This window comes from Mastigoproctus giganteus, chromosome 2, assembly GCF_048544385.1.
Source record: "Mastigoproctus giganteus isolate SK-2022 chromosome 2, ASM4854438v1, whole genome shotgun sequence".
NCBI lineage: Eukaryota > Metazoa > Arthropoda > Arachnida > Uropygi > Thelyphonidae > Mastigoproctus > Mastigoproctus giganteus.
Window position 1 is genome coordinate 78,317,991 of NC_143576.1, and position 16,316 is coordinate 78,334,306.

Here is a 16,316-nt window from a genome sequence, read left to right on the forward strand (position 1 = left end):
GAAAGTCCTTTACTTGAGTTTGCTGCGTAATCCATGTGTTTCTCTTCCTACCTAACAGTCTGATTCCTAATATAATTCGTTCCATTCTTCGCTGTGTAGTTTTCAGCTTCTCTTCCATTCTTCGCTGTTTAGTTTTCAGCTTCTCTTCCGTTCTTTCGGTGAGTGTCCAAGTTTCACTTCCATAAGTCATGGTGGGGAGTATACATTGGTTCATTATTTTACGTTTCAGACAAACTGGGATATTGCTCTTCAGTATGTGACTATATTTCCTGAATGCTACCCATCCAAAATTTATTCTTCTCTTGACTTCCAGCCATTTATCATTATTACAGCTAATAACTTGTCCCAGGTAAGTATATGAATCCACCTTTTCAATTACTGCTCCTTCAATGATTATATCCCTTTCTATGGCATATGTTTTAGCCATATTCATCTTTAGTCCTAAATCCTTACTAACTCTGCATAACTGATTAAGGTTTTCCCCTAATTCTTTGGAGTCATGTCTTATGATCACGATGTCATCGGCAAATCGTAAATGGTTTAGGTACTCTCCATTCACATTGACTCCTTTCTGCGATCAGTCTAATCTTCTGAAAGCTTCTTCAAGGGCAGCAGTAAACAACTTCGGAGATATTGTGTCTCCTTGTCGAACTCCTTTTTCAATTTTAAATTTGCTACTGTCTTTGTCTAGTCTAATAAAGGAGGTAGCATTCTCATATATTTTCTTCAAAATCATAATACGGTATATGGAGTATCTATTCCTTGTCTTTCCAGTGCCCGAAACATTGCCTTATGCTGTATGGAGTCAAATGCCTTTTCATAATCCACAAAGCCAGGCATAATGGTGTTTTATATTCATTTGCTTTTTCCATTAGCTGTGATATTACGTGAAGGTGATCTCTAGTTGAGAATCCTATCCTAAAGCCAGCTTGCTCTTTCAGTTGATTCTCATCAGGTATTCTTTCTAATCTGTTGGTAATGACCCTAGTGAACAACTTGTGGATGTAGGATAACAAGCTAATTGGTCTATAATTTCCAATTTCTGATTTATCTCCTTTCTTATGCAGCAAAACTATGAATGCATTATTCCACTCCTTGGGTCTTACGCCTTTTCTAATGCATTTCGTGAAGAGTCTTGCCAGTTTGTGTCATATCTCTTCCTCCCAATTTTCACAACTCTACAGTAACTTCATCTTTCCCTGGGCTTTCTGATTCTTCATTTTCTTCAACGCATGTTCTACTTCATCAGGAAGGATATCGGATATGTCTTATATGTTACTATTTGGTGATCCATCTTCCTCATTTCCTCGCTCCTTGTGTAATTCTCTATAGTAGTCTTCTGCTATTTTGAATTATGCCTTCTCTGCTATTTATAAGTACACCACCTCTATTCTTCAGTTTCAGTATCGTTTGTCTTTCTGTATTACTGCTCATGGCTGTTGATTTAAGTCCTTTGGTTTCCCTTAATGCTTGTTCTACTTTTCTTGTGTTAAATCTTCTTATGTCCTCTCTGAGTCTCTTTCTAATGGCTTTGCATAACTCAGTATACTCAATTTTGTCCTTGTCAGTGTTTATCTTTCTCTTCATTTGTCGTCTTCGATTCATCATGACAAGTGTTTCTCGGGTAATTTTTTCTTCTTTGGATTTCTTTTTACCTATAAGTTTCTTGGGCTTTATCACTTACAGAAAATTGTAGTATTCCTCGTCGATATCTAGGTCCTGAACAGTCTGCAGAAGGTCAAACTTGTTCTTAAGTTCCAGAACTTTAAAAAACCTTACAACAACAGCTAAAATCTGTAATCCACAGCTTCTAAGCTGTTCCACATATATGCATAACTTTTCACTCATTACTAATCTGGTCATTCTCCTTTGAACCTTTTCCAGAAATAGTATGTTTTTTAAATGCAGTCTCAAAACCTGAACGCAATTTTCAATTAGCATTAGTAAAGGCATATGAAGCAAGAAAGCAAGCTTATAGCGCATCAGCCAAAAAAAAAAAAAAAAAACTTCCCATTTCACTCCAAATGTTTGTTTAGTTCTGCCTTGAACTTATTTAAGTTGTCGACCTCCACTACGACAGATGGAAGTTTTATTTAGAAGTAAGCTGGAAATAGTGCGTCTCTAGACCCTACATGGTAATTAGATGATGCAAATTCAAAATAGATTATGTGAGTTAAAAATTAACAAAATACATTTGTTTACATTCCCTCCTAAAAGTTTGGAATCACACCGTATGAACTTTTGTTACTATTTTTTAAAATTAGCTATGACACTGTATGGTTTAATATATATAATGAACTTAACCAATAAAATAACAAAAATAAAAGTAAAATGGGGGATAAAGAAGAAGAGGGTACTGTTGAAGCAATGTTCCTAAAATAATTTGGAAAATACAAGCAAATTCAAAGAAATTTAGTTATTTTATTTTATTAATTATTATTTATACACTCATTTTATCCTACGTTATATTATCATTCAAGAACGAAAAAATGAATTACTTTTATTCCGTCTATAGGAATTCTTATCCAACTAAAATATAAAATCCACTAAAATTTTTTAGTGGATTTTATATTTTATACTGTATTTCATCGTATTTAAATCGTATTCTAACTTATATTTTTAATTCGCGTTTTTCCTGACATAAAATGTCTTCCATCACTAGACACTACATGGGGTTTGATATTTCTGGGGTCGGGTTGGGGGTCTACGACTGCGATCCTGGGGTTGCAGTTGTGGGCTGATGGCGAGGAACACATTTTGGATTTTAAAATTATTTTAAATTATTATTCGTAATTTATTGGCCTTCTAGGAGAGTTCGATAAGAAGAATCCCTACAGACGGAATAAAGGTAATTCCTTTGTTCATTCTTGAATAAAAAAACAATACACTACAAAGTATTTCAAGATTTTTTTAAATTAGGCATTGAAAAATTACAGCAAAAATATTGAAATAATTAATAACTATACTGATTTTTCATCAAAATATTCTCCACCAGATTTTATCACTGCCTTACACAGATGTGGCATTCTGGGGTTAATTTTATAAATTAATTGCCAGAATGCAATATAAATTTTGTGAAGATGGACAGCAGACTTCACTGACTTCACGATCTAGATGATCCTATAAAACAAATATTGGGCTTTCAGGCGATTCAGGTGGCCACACCATAATTCGCAATTCCACCCTTACTCTCCTGTTGTTTAGTTCCCTGCACAGTTTAGAGCTGTGCTCTTGAACCCCTACTACAACAACCTTCCAATTTCCACTTGTGTGATGATCGCCCGTTTGTATTCTACGTAAATTCAAATAAAAGAAATCACAAATCACACAAATTAAGAGATGATTTATAATATAAATCACTTTTAATTTCCCGACTTTTGCGAATGTATTTAAAGTATTTGAGACAAACGAGTGATATTAAAAGAAAAAACAGATTACAGTAAGCATAATAACCATAAAAGAAATGAAAGTAATGAAAAGCATCTCAAGACAATGAATTTATCGAGTGATACCAATTTTATTCCATTCACTTCGCAGATAAAACGAAAATTGTCTGCCAGCTAAGTTTAGAATTGAAAATGGCTTTTCAAGCGCGTATAAAGAATGTGCAACAGAAGACTGACTTATTTTAAGCAGAAAGATAAATGGGAACAGCGTCGACAGGAGCAATAGGCGCGACACGTTAAAGTAAAGGACATAAATTTCAATAAGTATGATTTCCTTTGTAATGTGTTTTGAGTGTTACCCGCTTCATGCATGGCTACGAATGTTTCCAAACATTTTGAACTTCGTCACAACGTATAACTAAATGGCTCAACAAAAGTACCTCCTTTTTATATCAAATCATTCTTAATTTAGAGTAGAATATTTCAAATATTAGCGCAGCAATTTAATCTAAAATATTTTATACACCAATGTTTTTTCTCGCTTTACAATCCATCCAGTACCACGACAATAAAAGTTTCAATCACTGCCTTCTAATTGCTTTTCTATATAAGGATGAAAACATCAAAGCACGCCGCACCGCTAATATATGTAATACTGGGGTGCTCCAAAGTTATGAAACAAATACAGAAACGTAAATAAATCTAAACTCTTTTATTAGATTACAACGAAACGTTAGTAGTATACTCCTTTTAAGGTGTTTTAATAACTCAAAATGTAATAAATAAATTTACATCTCAAATTGAAATATAAATAACACAATTTATATTTCAATCTTATTTATATTGAAATAAATAACACAATTATTTATTTCAATATAAATAACACAATTTATATTTCAATCACAGGACATGGGCCCTTTCAACAGAAATTGACACAGCAATGGGAATTGAAAGCAATCCATTCTGCCACTGTGGCGAAGAGGATTCATGGGGGCATCTCATGTATGAGTTCCCTGCTTACGATGATTGTAGGCTCAAATTTTTTACTGAAATCCAGGGGGAACATCATGAAATTAAAAATCAAATTGACTTCATTAGGTGTCAAATATGGCGCATCAATAATTCATGGAAACAAACTGCACTAAGACGTGCGATTTTCGTGGGTAGAAATATGGGCTTTGCATCGATTCCTTATGCCAAAGAAACGACACTGTTAATTAGTGTGCTGGAAGAGATACCATTTCATCTCAGGTAACTCTTAATTAACCAATGCCTGAGATTAAATGAATTATCATATATTAGGAGAAAGTTTGGACCACTTGCTTCTGTAAATGAGCATGGACAATCAAGAATCCCATCTCGATACCTTACAGCCGCGAGAGTTCCTTATGGAACATGTGAAGATCGGTACATCCACCGATAGTGATTCAAATCCACATAACTAAATTAACACCTCAAAAGATGTCGCTTTCCGTTATGTTAGTTGACTTGGCGCATCATGGCCTCAGCTGCCAATGCGTCATTAAACACCAAACCAACCAATCCGTTACGTTAGCTGTTGAATCTGGATCCCTTTCAGCTGAAAGTGCTTCGAGAATCCCAGTTAATACTGTATCTCCCTTCATCATTGAAGCCCTCCATGACCTACAGCTGCTGGGTCCAATCGACATACCGCCGGCACCAATTAAAATTGACTTTATTGTATTTATCTCGTGAAGATGACAGAGACTTTAAGAAGGTACGGTTGGATACATGCCCTTCCAAAGAGCCTAGACACGCCAAAGCAAGTTGTTATGAAGACACTTTGTAGTTAAAGCCCTATGAAATTTCCTGTGTTGAAGCAATACGAAAGCATTATTGGACTACTATTTGAGAGGCGTGTTTTTCATGAGACCCTACAGTCTGCTTACATCTCTGCGAATCACAATCAGTCATTTGGATACCTCAACTTGACTTTGTCCTGCCTCTACCTCTATTGTCTCTACTTGAAAGAATCATCTAAATGGCATCTTTGATATTTTTGCCAATATGTCAGTCTTAAAATCGATAGTGCTAGCAATCAAGGCGAAATACCGAGGCTCTGAAAACAGGGACTTTGTTTACGGGGTCAGACTAAAATTCTTCATTTCACAAATGACGAATACTTCATTTTGATTATATTTTTACTCGCATTTAAAAATTTATTCTCGTTTTTTTTTTTTGAACACCAGAGTACAATTTGAATAATTATAACGAAATTGATAAATAGTTGTATCTGGACTACCTACATTTAGAGAGAAATATTTCAATGCGCCTTTTAAGTCTCATTAGCCTGAATGGCAATAACTAGAGAAGTTCACCTGTATACAGATAGTACTGCCTAAATTTAATGAATTGTAAAGAGAATTAAGAAATCCTACTGCAAACCCAGTTTAAACACACACTGTTTTTTGTTTGTTTGGATTTTTATGGCGCAAAAACAACTCTGGTCATAATGCGCCATCACCTAAACACACATGCATCACCACCTGTTATTGTATCACTAATCAGAATTAACTGTTTCAGGCAGCATTCATAGGAAACCACGCCCAAAGGAAAAATTACCAGAAGATTCCTCCCATCCATTGACATGACTTTCCCAAAGTCTCTTTCCTGGTTTTCACCTGGTTTGCAGGTTACATTCCTGATCACAGGTCATGGACCCTTTCAACAGAAATTGACAGCAATGGGAATTGAAAGCAATCCATTCTGTCACTGTGGCGAAGAGGAGACATGGGGGCATCTCATGTATGAGTGCCCTGCTTACGATGATTGTAGGCTCAAATTTTTTACTGAAATCCAGGGGAACCCTCATAACCATGAAACGTACCTGCTTCAAGATGAAACAATATACAAAGCCCTAACGAGTTACGCGCAAGCTGTCTTTACCATCAGACGGGCAAAGTTTGCTGAACTGGGGTCGGATAGCATTTTCCCAACTGATAAAAGAGTAAGATTGAAGATTAAAATACTATGCTGGCATCATCATGGTTGGCACTCCTTGGAAAGCTAACTCCCAGAGAGTGCTTGGCCTTTGGCACTCGCACAGTGGCGCCTGCCCCTGTGACTTTTGATCCCTCTCTCCATCCCCTATTTCGCCTTACTCGGGTGGACTGCCTTCTCTATCTGTCCACTTTAGCTTTTTCCTCACATTCAGACACCCCTTCCACTTGTTCCCCAGGGCTTCTCTTCTCTTCCTTTTTTTTTTTTTTAACTTGGTCTTCGTCCAGGACGTTCAGGCGACCCTGGCGGAGACCAGCCAGAGAATAAAGGGCAGCCTGACTACCTCCTAGCGGTGTGTGGGGGCAACGTGAGGTCCCACCAGAGGCTCTGCGGCCAATTGCCAGGACACCCAACAGAACCTAACGCAATATGTCATATACAACAGACAACACTTTTCTGGCATTTACAGTAGTTCTGTATTTCTTCACAACGTACATATGGCGCAGATGTGAGAAATCACAGGTGGCGCCTGACCCTAACACTATGCACTATGTTTCAGGATGGTGACACCGCAATAAATTTCAATTAATTTCATTGATCACCAACAAACAATTTATTGCAATAGCTGCGTTTTTTGCCACTACTGTTAATTTAGAAATTTCTTATAATATTTATTTTACCTTTTGTGAATACATGATAAAAATCAGCACCAGAAACTACGCAGTTTTTTTAACATTTTTCCATTTATCCTTGACAAAATGAAATAATCAGAATTCTTCAGCAGAAAGGATAAACAACTTATTTGCGAACCTGGGATATTGCATAGTGAAGTTTTATAACTCAATATTTAAATCTGAGAAAACAGAACCTTAAAACTAAGAGGCAGCCAAATTTTTTAATTAGTAAATGCAAATAATTGGTATTTTCTTAAAAAGAAATAACTGCTGTTTTCGTAAAACGAGTCTCATTTGAAATGCGGTATAATAAATTTGACACTCATTTCAATCTATTTCAATCCATCCTTGAATGTTAGTTACTATTTATGTGATTCAATCATACACTTCGAATATTAAGTAAGGTTTGGAGAGAGAGAGAGAAATTGAAATGGAAAATTTAGCTAGATAAGTCGGCAGAGTTCGATGCATATCGGAGAAGTTCTGCAAACGGAAAACGATTTTTCATTATTATAATCTACATATAAATAACCTGAAAGCAGAGAAATGAACACATGTGTACGCAGAAGGTCTAATCTGATATTAAAATATATATAATCAAAACATGAGTAATCTATAAAAAGGAAAATGAATAAAAATAATTAAAATAAATTAATTGGTTTTAGAGGTACATATAAACACTCCTAATGCAGGTTTCCGTTCTTCACAGAAACGAACGATCTAAGAGATGGAGTTTCACCACACCACATATCTGCGGATATTGTTCACCTTGAAAGACACAGGTATTTCCATAGTACTCTTAAATACAAGAGGATCAATAAGTAAAGCACTTATTATCTGAGATATTGTAACCATATTTCACATACATAAAATAGTCTTTCAATTTGTGAAAATATCATTCATTGTAAGAACCACCACACCTTCTGCATTTCTCCAGCGTTCTTTCCAGGCATTGAATGCGCTTTAGTAAAAACCAGTAGGCTAATGTTCACACCAATTTTTTAATGTCAGAATGAGTTCCACATCACTCTCAAACACCTTACTACGCAGGTATGCCTTCATTTTACCAAACAAAAAAATCTGATGGGGGCGAGATCATGAGTATAGGGTGGATGAGGCATAATGCACCACCCAAGCGATCTTCGACAGTGTCATCTGTGCTGTGCAGTGCGTGGCCTTGCGTTATCCTGATGAAACTTGAGATTCTGCCTATTCAGTTTAAAACTTTTGGTTTTCAGAGCTATTAAGCTTTTACAGGGAAAATAAGTAACTTTCTTCGTTGATGGTTGTTTCACTTTCAAGCTTAATCGATAAAAAGTATGCCATTTTGATTCCAGAAGAAGGTGGCCATAAGTTTTATAGATGATTTGGAACGTTTTGGCTTTTTTGTTTACAGGTGGTGTCAGGTATATCCATTTCATGGAATGTCGTTTGGTTTGTGGGTCATAATGGAAGAGCCATGTTTCATCACACGTGACGGCCCTTTAAAGCACTGAGGACCGAACACCCCCACATATCTCTTTCCTTACAGCAATTATCTGGGATTCTTCCTCTTGCTTAGATTAAGAACCTGAGGGAGCATAGATGCAAATTGAAGAAAGACGGTTGTAGAATAGACGTGCGGAAATTTTCCTTTAGCCAGAGAGTAGATGACTGCTGGAACAGACTTCCATCTCTTGTTGTGGAAGTTGATTGCTTAAATAAATTTAAGGCTGAGCTGGACAAGCATTTGGAATGAATGGGTGAGTGAAATGGGAGGTGTTTTTTTATTATTGGCTGATGCTGCATAAGCTTGCTCTCTTGCATCATATGCCTCAACTAACGCTAATCTCTCGTGTGAGCAGCTTAGGCATCCTCCGAGAATACAACTTTCTTACCCAGTGTTGATGGCGGTCAAAACACTTCCACATGACATTTTCGCAGCATCCATCACTTGTCTGGTGGTTATGCACCCGTGATTTTGAATGAGCAGGTCAATGAGGTATTCGTTTTTCACTGTTCGTGAAAGATGTTGGTCTTACGGCTCTTGGTTTGTCCTTGATATCGAAATCACTTTTTACAAACCGTTAGAGCCGTCTTCTGGACATTACTACCAGGTAGTTCGATGGATAGATACGACTGATCACCCGATTTGAACTGGAACTCCATCACACACCGTTGCAGAAAATGGCTGTCACTTTGTCCATCCATATCTTTAGATATATAGAAACACCAGAATTGGTAGTACAGCAAGTGTACATCATAAACTCCCCCTTCTTTATGTATCCTTGTATGTGATTAATTGCGAATTATTTATTGATTCGACCTTGTATTTTTATAAACCTGACCAACTGAAATTCTTTATCGTTAGCACGGGCAGTTAGTGATGACTTAGACTATTCTTTCATGCCTTATTAAAAAGGCCCCCGTTGATCAGGACGGTCTTACATGGGCTTATTCCTATATTATAGCTGGGTCAGTTCAGTCTTTACGGAAAAGGTTGCGCGCTCCTCTTCACCAGTATTAACTCGAGATTTTTCATTTGAAATAAGAAAATTGACAACAAGCAATTTACGACATCATATATTTATGCCTCATGAGTTTAGCTGCATTTTATTGCTTATTGAAATACGTAACTCAGTTTTACTGTCGAACTCATATAAATAAATAAATCTTCTGTTTATACTCCGGGACGACCATACGGTCAGAAGAGTTCACAAGGGAGAGAGAATACAAGAAACAGCACCGTATTCAGCAGTCACGGGCTTGAACCCGGGTCACTCAAGGAACGTGCACTTATGCACCCGAGCGCTTGACCACTCGGCTACAACGGCCTGTGTTCGTAAGTGATCCCATATTTCTGTGTGAGATTTCATGATAAAAATCATCTTTTAATAAACATGCTGCGCTTGAAAATAGAAATTTTGTATGACAGATGCATTATCTTATCAAATTCTATTGGATATTGCAATTAAGTTGTTACGTTTGTTAAGATAGATTTAATAAGAAATGCTATAACAGCCTTATATTCATGGAATTAACTGTCTGAATTATATAAATGCCATTCCAAAATTGCATAATTAAGAGAAAAAGTGTTTCGGAACAAAGAAAGCTGAGGAGAAAACCACGGTAATTGGCAGTCTTGATGAAACAGTCAAAATAAACATCAGCTGAAAGATTATAGTGATCCCATAATGCACTTAACAATTTGAAATTTCAAAGAAATCTCACTCTTACGAGAGAGAGAGAGAGAGAGAGAGAGAGAGAGAAAGAGAGAGAGAATTTTGGCTAATGATATATGAGTCAAAAAAAGTAACTGATATTTCGTATATAGAGAAATTGATAATTATCGCTAGTTACAAATACAGTAGTTGCATGAAAGTTAATGAATCAGCCCGAATAAAACTTGTTAATAGATGGGCAATTTCAGTATCAATATTTCAAACGAAAAACAATAGAAAATAAGAGAAAATCAAGGTAATAACTTGATTTTAGGGCACAGAAGCATTTTAGGATCTATTTAGCTGCATATACTGTACAATCGTGTGCGTTGGAATCGGAGAAAAATCCTATTCACCCCCTTGAGATCGGAAATTACATCCAGGTGGGAGGTTTCAATCCAGTGGTGCAAGGGTGGGCAGACACAGGCGACAAAATCCAACCGAAGGCAAAATGTTCAAATTTACCTTTTTTTTGTGGTACAATTGGTACACATGGCGGTCAATTTTACTCGCATCCCGGCAGAAAATACCCTTGAAACGCCCCTGGCTACAGCTCCGATTGAAGAGATCTTTAAGAATTCTTCCCGTCTTCATGGGAACTGAACACAGAAACCTCCAAATGAATTACACATGGAGAAACCACTATACTCTCACAGAGGAAAACGTAACTAATAAGCAAAGGCAAAATAACTAATAGGGATTTTATTTTTGAAGCATATTTAATGATAATAGTTTACAATAATAATTTTTTTAAGAAACATCGTTTAATGTTCCGAGATGGAAGAGCAAGATGAAAAAACGATGTAAGATAAACGTGGAATTTGTTTATGCATTATACAAAAATATTTAATTATTATATGTTGCATAACGAACTCGACTCAGAATAGGAGATAAATATACATTAAGCATAAAATAACAATTGGTTTAATTTTGAATTAACATTTTCAGTTCGCAAGTGTTCTCTTGATGCGGGAAGATTCATTATGATTTTCCTTCAGCGCCTTCTTGTGTCTACCTTTGTAATCTTAAAGAAAAAACCGTTGCATTTTTCTTCTCTTATTTATAAAAGATTTCCGGAGCAAACACTCCGTCTGAATATCAAAATACGGAAGGTAGCTGAAGCGCAATAAGAGAGAAAGTATAATAAAGTATAAAAAGTATTATACGTGTGTGTAAAAACTTTTCTTTTTCTGTTCTGTTAGAAGGATTCGTAATAAAATTCAGTGGTGTTAGTTAAAAACATTGTTCTAGTTGGCCTTAGAGCCCTTACCTCCGAAGTACGATCCATCCGACAGACTAGTTGCTACTTCGCCATTCGTCATTACAATGTCGACGATGCCTTCCTGGATAAAGTACATCTTGGTACCCAGCGTTCCTTCTTTGATGATGATGTCTCCCGGTTGGAAGACTTCGTATTTTAGCTTTGTTACCACGTCGTTCACAAAGTTAGGATCGGCATTGGCGAAGAAAGGCACAGAGGCCACCAGAGATCGACAGTTGTAGTTAATCACGTCCTGGGAAAGAAATGAAAATGAAAACAAAACAATTTTTTATTAGCAATTATATGGAAAATGACTACAAGGACTTATACGCGTTTAAGTTTTACTCAAATTTTCTAATCCAAAATTAGGTATAATTTTTAATAAATTTAATTACTTTCATTAATTAATGAAAAAATAACAAATCTCGTGTCTCCTAGTAATGCGTATCTGACAAAATATGCACGTATTGGATATGTTCCTTCAAAATTTTCGATGAAATATGTAAAATACATTTATTGCATAAGACAACAGCAATTTCTTAGAAACGGGCATTATTGTATGTTTATAATTCAAATCAAGTTTCATATTAATTATTTGTAATATATATTTTTATGAAAATCTCAAACATTTAAAAAAGTTAATAGAACCTATAGTACTAAAGAGATTTGTCTTAATTATTTAAAAGATAATGTTAAAATTAACTTCTGATAAAAATTTAAAAATTGGTACGTATCAGTCTAAATATGAGCCAAATGTGAGTTATAGTTAAAAAGCCCATAAAAGTTCCTCTCATCATTGATGATGATCCGATGTGAGATAAATGGTGATTATAACCACTGTGGTACCCGCGCAGACTATCTATACTATCAACGAGCTAATTTTTATTTTTATATTAAAAGAAAACACAAAATACAACAGAAGAACTAATAACGGTGTATAACATGGACCGGCTTTTTAACAAATAATATAAATGCTACACATAGCCAATATAAATAAATAAATAAAATTAAGTATTGGGAATAGAAAAATAAACGAAACAGTTACAATTATGAGTTAGAGATCGTTGAATCTGAGAGAAGAGTGAGGATGTATTTCTTGATGGAAGCCAGTACATCGTTAATGTTGTAAAAGAAGTCAATATGCGAGTCATTTGTGGATTGGAAGAACCTGTTGAGAGGAGAGCATTATTTTATAATATCCATATTTACTTGGAGACATGAAGGAAGTTGATATTCCTGGTGGTCCTGGGTAGTGACTGAATGTTTATAGTTTTTAGGATAACAGGTGCGTTATATTTTTCCAATAGGACGTACGTTTAAGGTTTGTACTAATTCTTCCGAAGTAAAGCAACTGAAGGTTGAAACAGGGGGCGAGAGGGATTCGTAGTAGATTTTGTGTACACAGGATTCCGAACTTGATGTAGCATACAAATTCTTACAAACGGTTTCAGTTTTGTTCTTGAGGTTGAGCCTAAAGGAGAACCAAATTCTAGTACAGATAATACAAAAAAATTGTGGAGAATAACAGTATTATTGCTGTTTTTGAAGCTTGAAAAAACCAATAGAGGTTTTAGAGCCTTGTTGACAATTTCCCGACTGAAGAAAGAACGAGAGAGTGAAAGAGTAAAAGTGAAATTAAAGAGTGAAGCAGCGGTTTTAAGAGAAAGTAAAACCCTGGTCTTTCACATGATCCCACTTGCAGATGGACTGATAGTTGATGTAGTAAACATTGTTGATAGATAATGTGCTGCTGGTTGAAGTGAAAGAGATTAACTGGCATTTGGAAAAATTTGTGGTCATTACACTCAAACTGGATTAGTGACAAAGCTTATCGTAGGTCAGTTGGTTGCTTCAAAGTGCCATACTTTATTTGTCAGAGAATAGATGTTGAAGCCTTCATTAAAAAGTGTTACATGGACTCCAGGAACAATGAAAGAGATAGGTAGGTTATTAATGAAGACGATGAAGAGAAGCAGGCTCAGAGGAAATCCCTGCGGGACTTCCCATCTAGGAGGGAGATGCTTATTAGTATCCAATTGAGTTGGTTTATGCATTGGTACTGCACTTCCATCATTTCTACTACCCAGGTAGTAGAAATGATGGAAATGATTGCATCGTTTATTTGTATCTCATATTGTGATCACCTCCACAATGAGCTAATTTTTGTAATAAATTAGCAAAACTCGTTGCCGAGGTATTGCAATGCTTCGAATAAGTAACTCTTCGCCAGTGGAGAAGACTAATGCTACTTATTGTCGGTGGATATCATATCGACGGATCTAGTGTCACTTAAAACAATGAAAATTTCACTTTCACCCATACGGCACCGTTTGAAATATGGTACGGGATAAAGATCTCTGTTATCCTCTTACTATCCCCCCTATTAGACTTGGGAAATTAAAAAAAGATGTAGGAAGGTGATAGTAGGAGAGGAAGAGATTTCGTCGAATGAAGAAAGGGACACTCATTCAACTAACACCACTCAAATTCCTTGAATAGGCAAAGCTTCCCCAGTAGAGAAGATTGTTGTTACCTATTTTCGGAAACTCCGTGGACATCAGAACCCCCCCCCCCCACGTTACCGGTTCGGAGCTTGTTGGCTTACTCATCGGTGTGTGGGCAGGTACCCTGTTGTTTTAATATTGACAACTCAGTTACGAAGTATAACACGACAATATGAGAGATGCCTGATGGTGTGCGTGGTTTAATCTAAAAATATTTCTTGACTGAATGTCTAAGAGTATGAAAGAGCTGGTTTATACAGGGGTACGGCAATTCCATCATTTCTGAGCCAAAAAGCTTCGAAACGGTGTTATTTGGTGGTATCCGCCGAGAATAAGCAACATTAGTGTTCTTCACTGGTGAAGGGTTACTTATTCAAAGCAGTGCAATACCTCGGCAACTCGTTGTGAAGGTGATCACAATATGAGATACAAATAAGCGATGCATTCATACTACCTGGGTAGTAGAAATAATAGAAGTGCAGTACCCATGCATAAGCCAACTATTTCAATTTCTTAGACAGAAATATTTTTAGTATCCGATTTGTGATATAACTGTAAAGTTAGGAAAAGTTTTTCTGTAGAAAGAAATTGGCCTATAATCAGTAAGAGTAGACCAGACAGACCTGAAGTCCTTTTCAAATATTGACAATACCTTAAACTGCTTGAAGTAGAGGCATATGCCAGTCTTGAGAGAGAGAGAGAGAGAGAGAGAGAGATTAAAAATATCAAGAATAATTAGTTTCAATATAGGGAGACTTTCCTTCAGGAAAATGGTAGGAATCCGGTCAGGGTAGTTGTTGGCGCATCGGCTTCTGTGGCCATAATGCACCTCCCAAGGTTTTTGCAGTACTTTGATCCAAGCCCGAGGCGGGATTCGAACCCGCGACCTTTGGGGTGCCAGGCAGGCACTTTACCCACCCGGCTAGCCCGGTCGGCTGGAAAGGAATCCGGTCAGATCCAGATCCGTAGTCACCAGAAAAATCTTTAAACAACATATCAAAATCTTGTTCAGTGACTGTAATGAGAAATAGTGAATCATCTTTGTTGGGTTGAAATGCAATACCTTCAGTAGTAGTTGTAGCCGAACTGGCTTGGGTTGAACTGAAGTTTTCGACCAACGCTTTGGCAATGGATTGCTGGTCAGATATTAAAGGGCCATCCTTAGTTCGAACAGATGAAGTAAAATACGATAAATTGATCTTTTTATTTTTTTTATGTAGTTCCCGAAAGGAAGATCGCCTTTATCCCTGACGAGGCTATCTTGGACGGAGTTAAGATACTTGCGATATGCTGCTTATGAGTTCTTTGACCTCCATGGGAGACTAAGCATTTCTTTATGACAATGGCTATGGAAACCTCCAAGCTCCTAAAGAGATTCTTAGCTTTGATTCTGTGAATTATCTCTAAATACTAAGCAGAATACTTTAATCTTTATGAGAGGAGGGGGACGAGATCAAAAATCACTTCCTGTAATGAGACTGATGTGATCACGTCTACATCGGAGAAAGTGTAAAGTGTATTTGTGTAAAACGGCACCAGGAGTTTCCCCCATCTTTGCGTGGTTTTCTTTGTAGGTGTAACGGATAACTGTTAAGGCCAGAGATTTAAAAGTGTATGGGATTTGGAAGTATTGTGTTGTGTATCGTTGTTCCTCTGGCCATTTAGCCGCTAGACCCCTGCTGGGGCTCAACGTTGCCCACAAAGCCCCGTGGAGGCAGACCAGGTACACCAGTATTATAGTTATTTACTCTGGCAGGCCCTGCCACCTAATTTTCTGAGATTTCAGTGGCTAGGGCCTTAAAAAAAAAGCACGCGATTTTAAGGGGTGGTTCGCTAATGAGGTTAAATGTCAGAATTGATGCACGATTTGGCTGTTAGATTTTGGAAGTTTAAGTTTTTGTTGTGTGGGGCGTACACTGTGATGTATAGAGAGAGTGGGGGAAAGAAGTAAGGTGTAAGGTGTGTTGGGGGTCTAACGGCTCCTGGGGTTTCCCCCATCTCCGCGTATTTTCTATGTTTCGGGCAAGCCTGAGATTTTTTTTTTTTTTTTAAATATATATGGTTCATGAGCTATGTGGCGTGTTGTGCCCTTTGTTCATCCGGCCTATTAGCCGCCAGGCCCCTAGTGGGACCTGACGTTTCCACAACCTGCCACGGGGAGGCTGGCCGGGTGTACCCAATGAAGCTATTTTACTCTGGCGGGTCCTGCCACTTACTTTCCTGAAATTTCAGTGGCAAGGACCTAAAAAAAAAAAAATAAAAAAAAAAAATAAATAAAAAAAAAATAAATAAATAAATAAAAAAAAAAAAATAAATAAATAAAAAAAAAA

General features: G+C 36.8%; 1 protein-coding gene across 5 annotated transcripts in view; it reads right to left on the reverse strand.

Annotated features, from left to right (window-relative positions):
• The window catches only part of Ih (hyperpolarization activated cyclic nucleotide gated potassium channel Ih), a 998,432-nt gene that overhangs the window by 21,612 nt on the left and 960,504 nt on the right, over positions 1 to 16,316 (reverse strand). For all 5 annotated transcript variants that reach the window (XM_090389226.1, XM_090389196.1, XM_090389207.1 and 2 more), the window contains one exon: positions 11,492 to 11,735. In XM_090389226.1, coding sequence (XP_090245352.1) covers positions 11,492 to 11,735 — 244 coding nt within the window. The remainder of the gene's footprint in view (positions 1 to 11,491; positions 11,736 to 16,316) is intronic.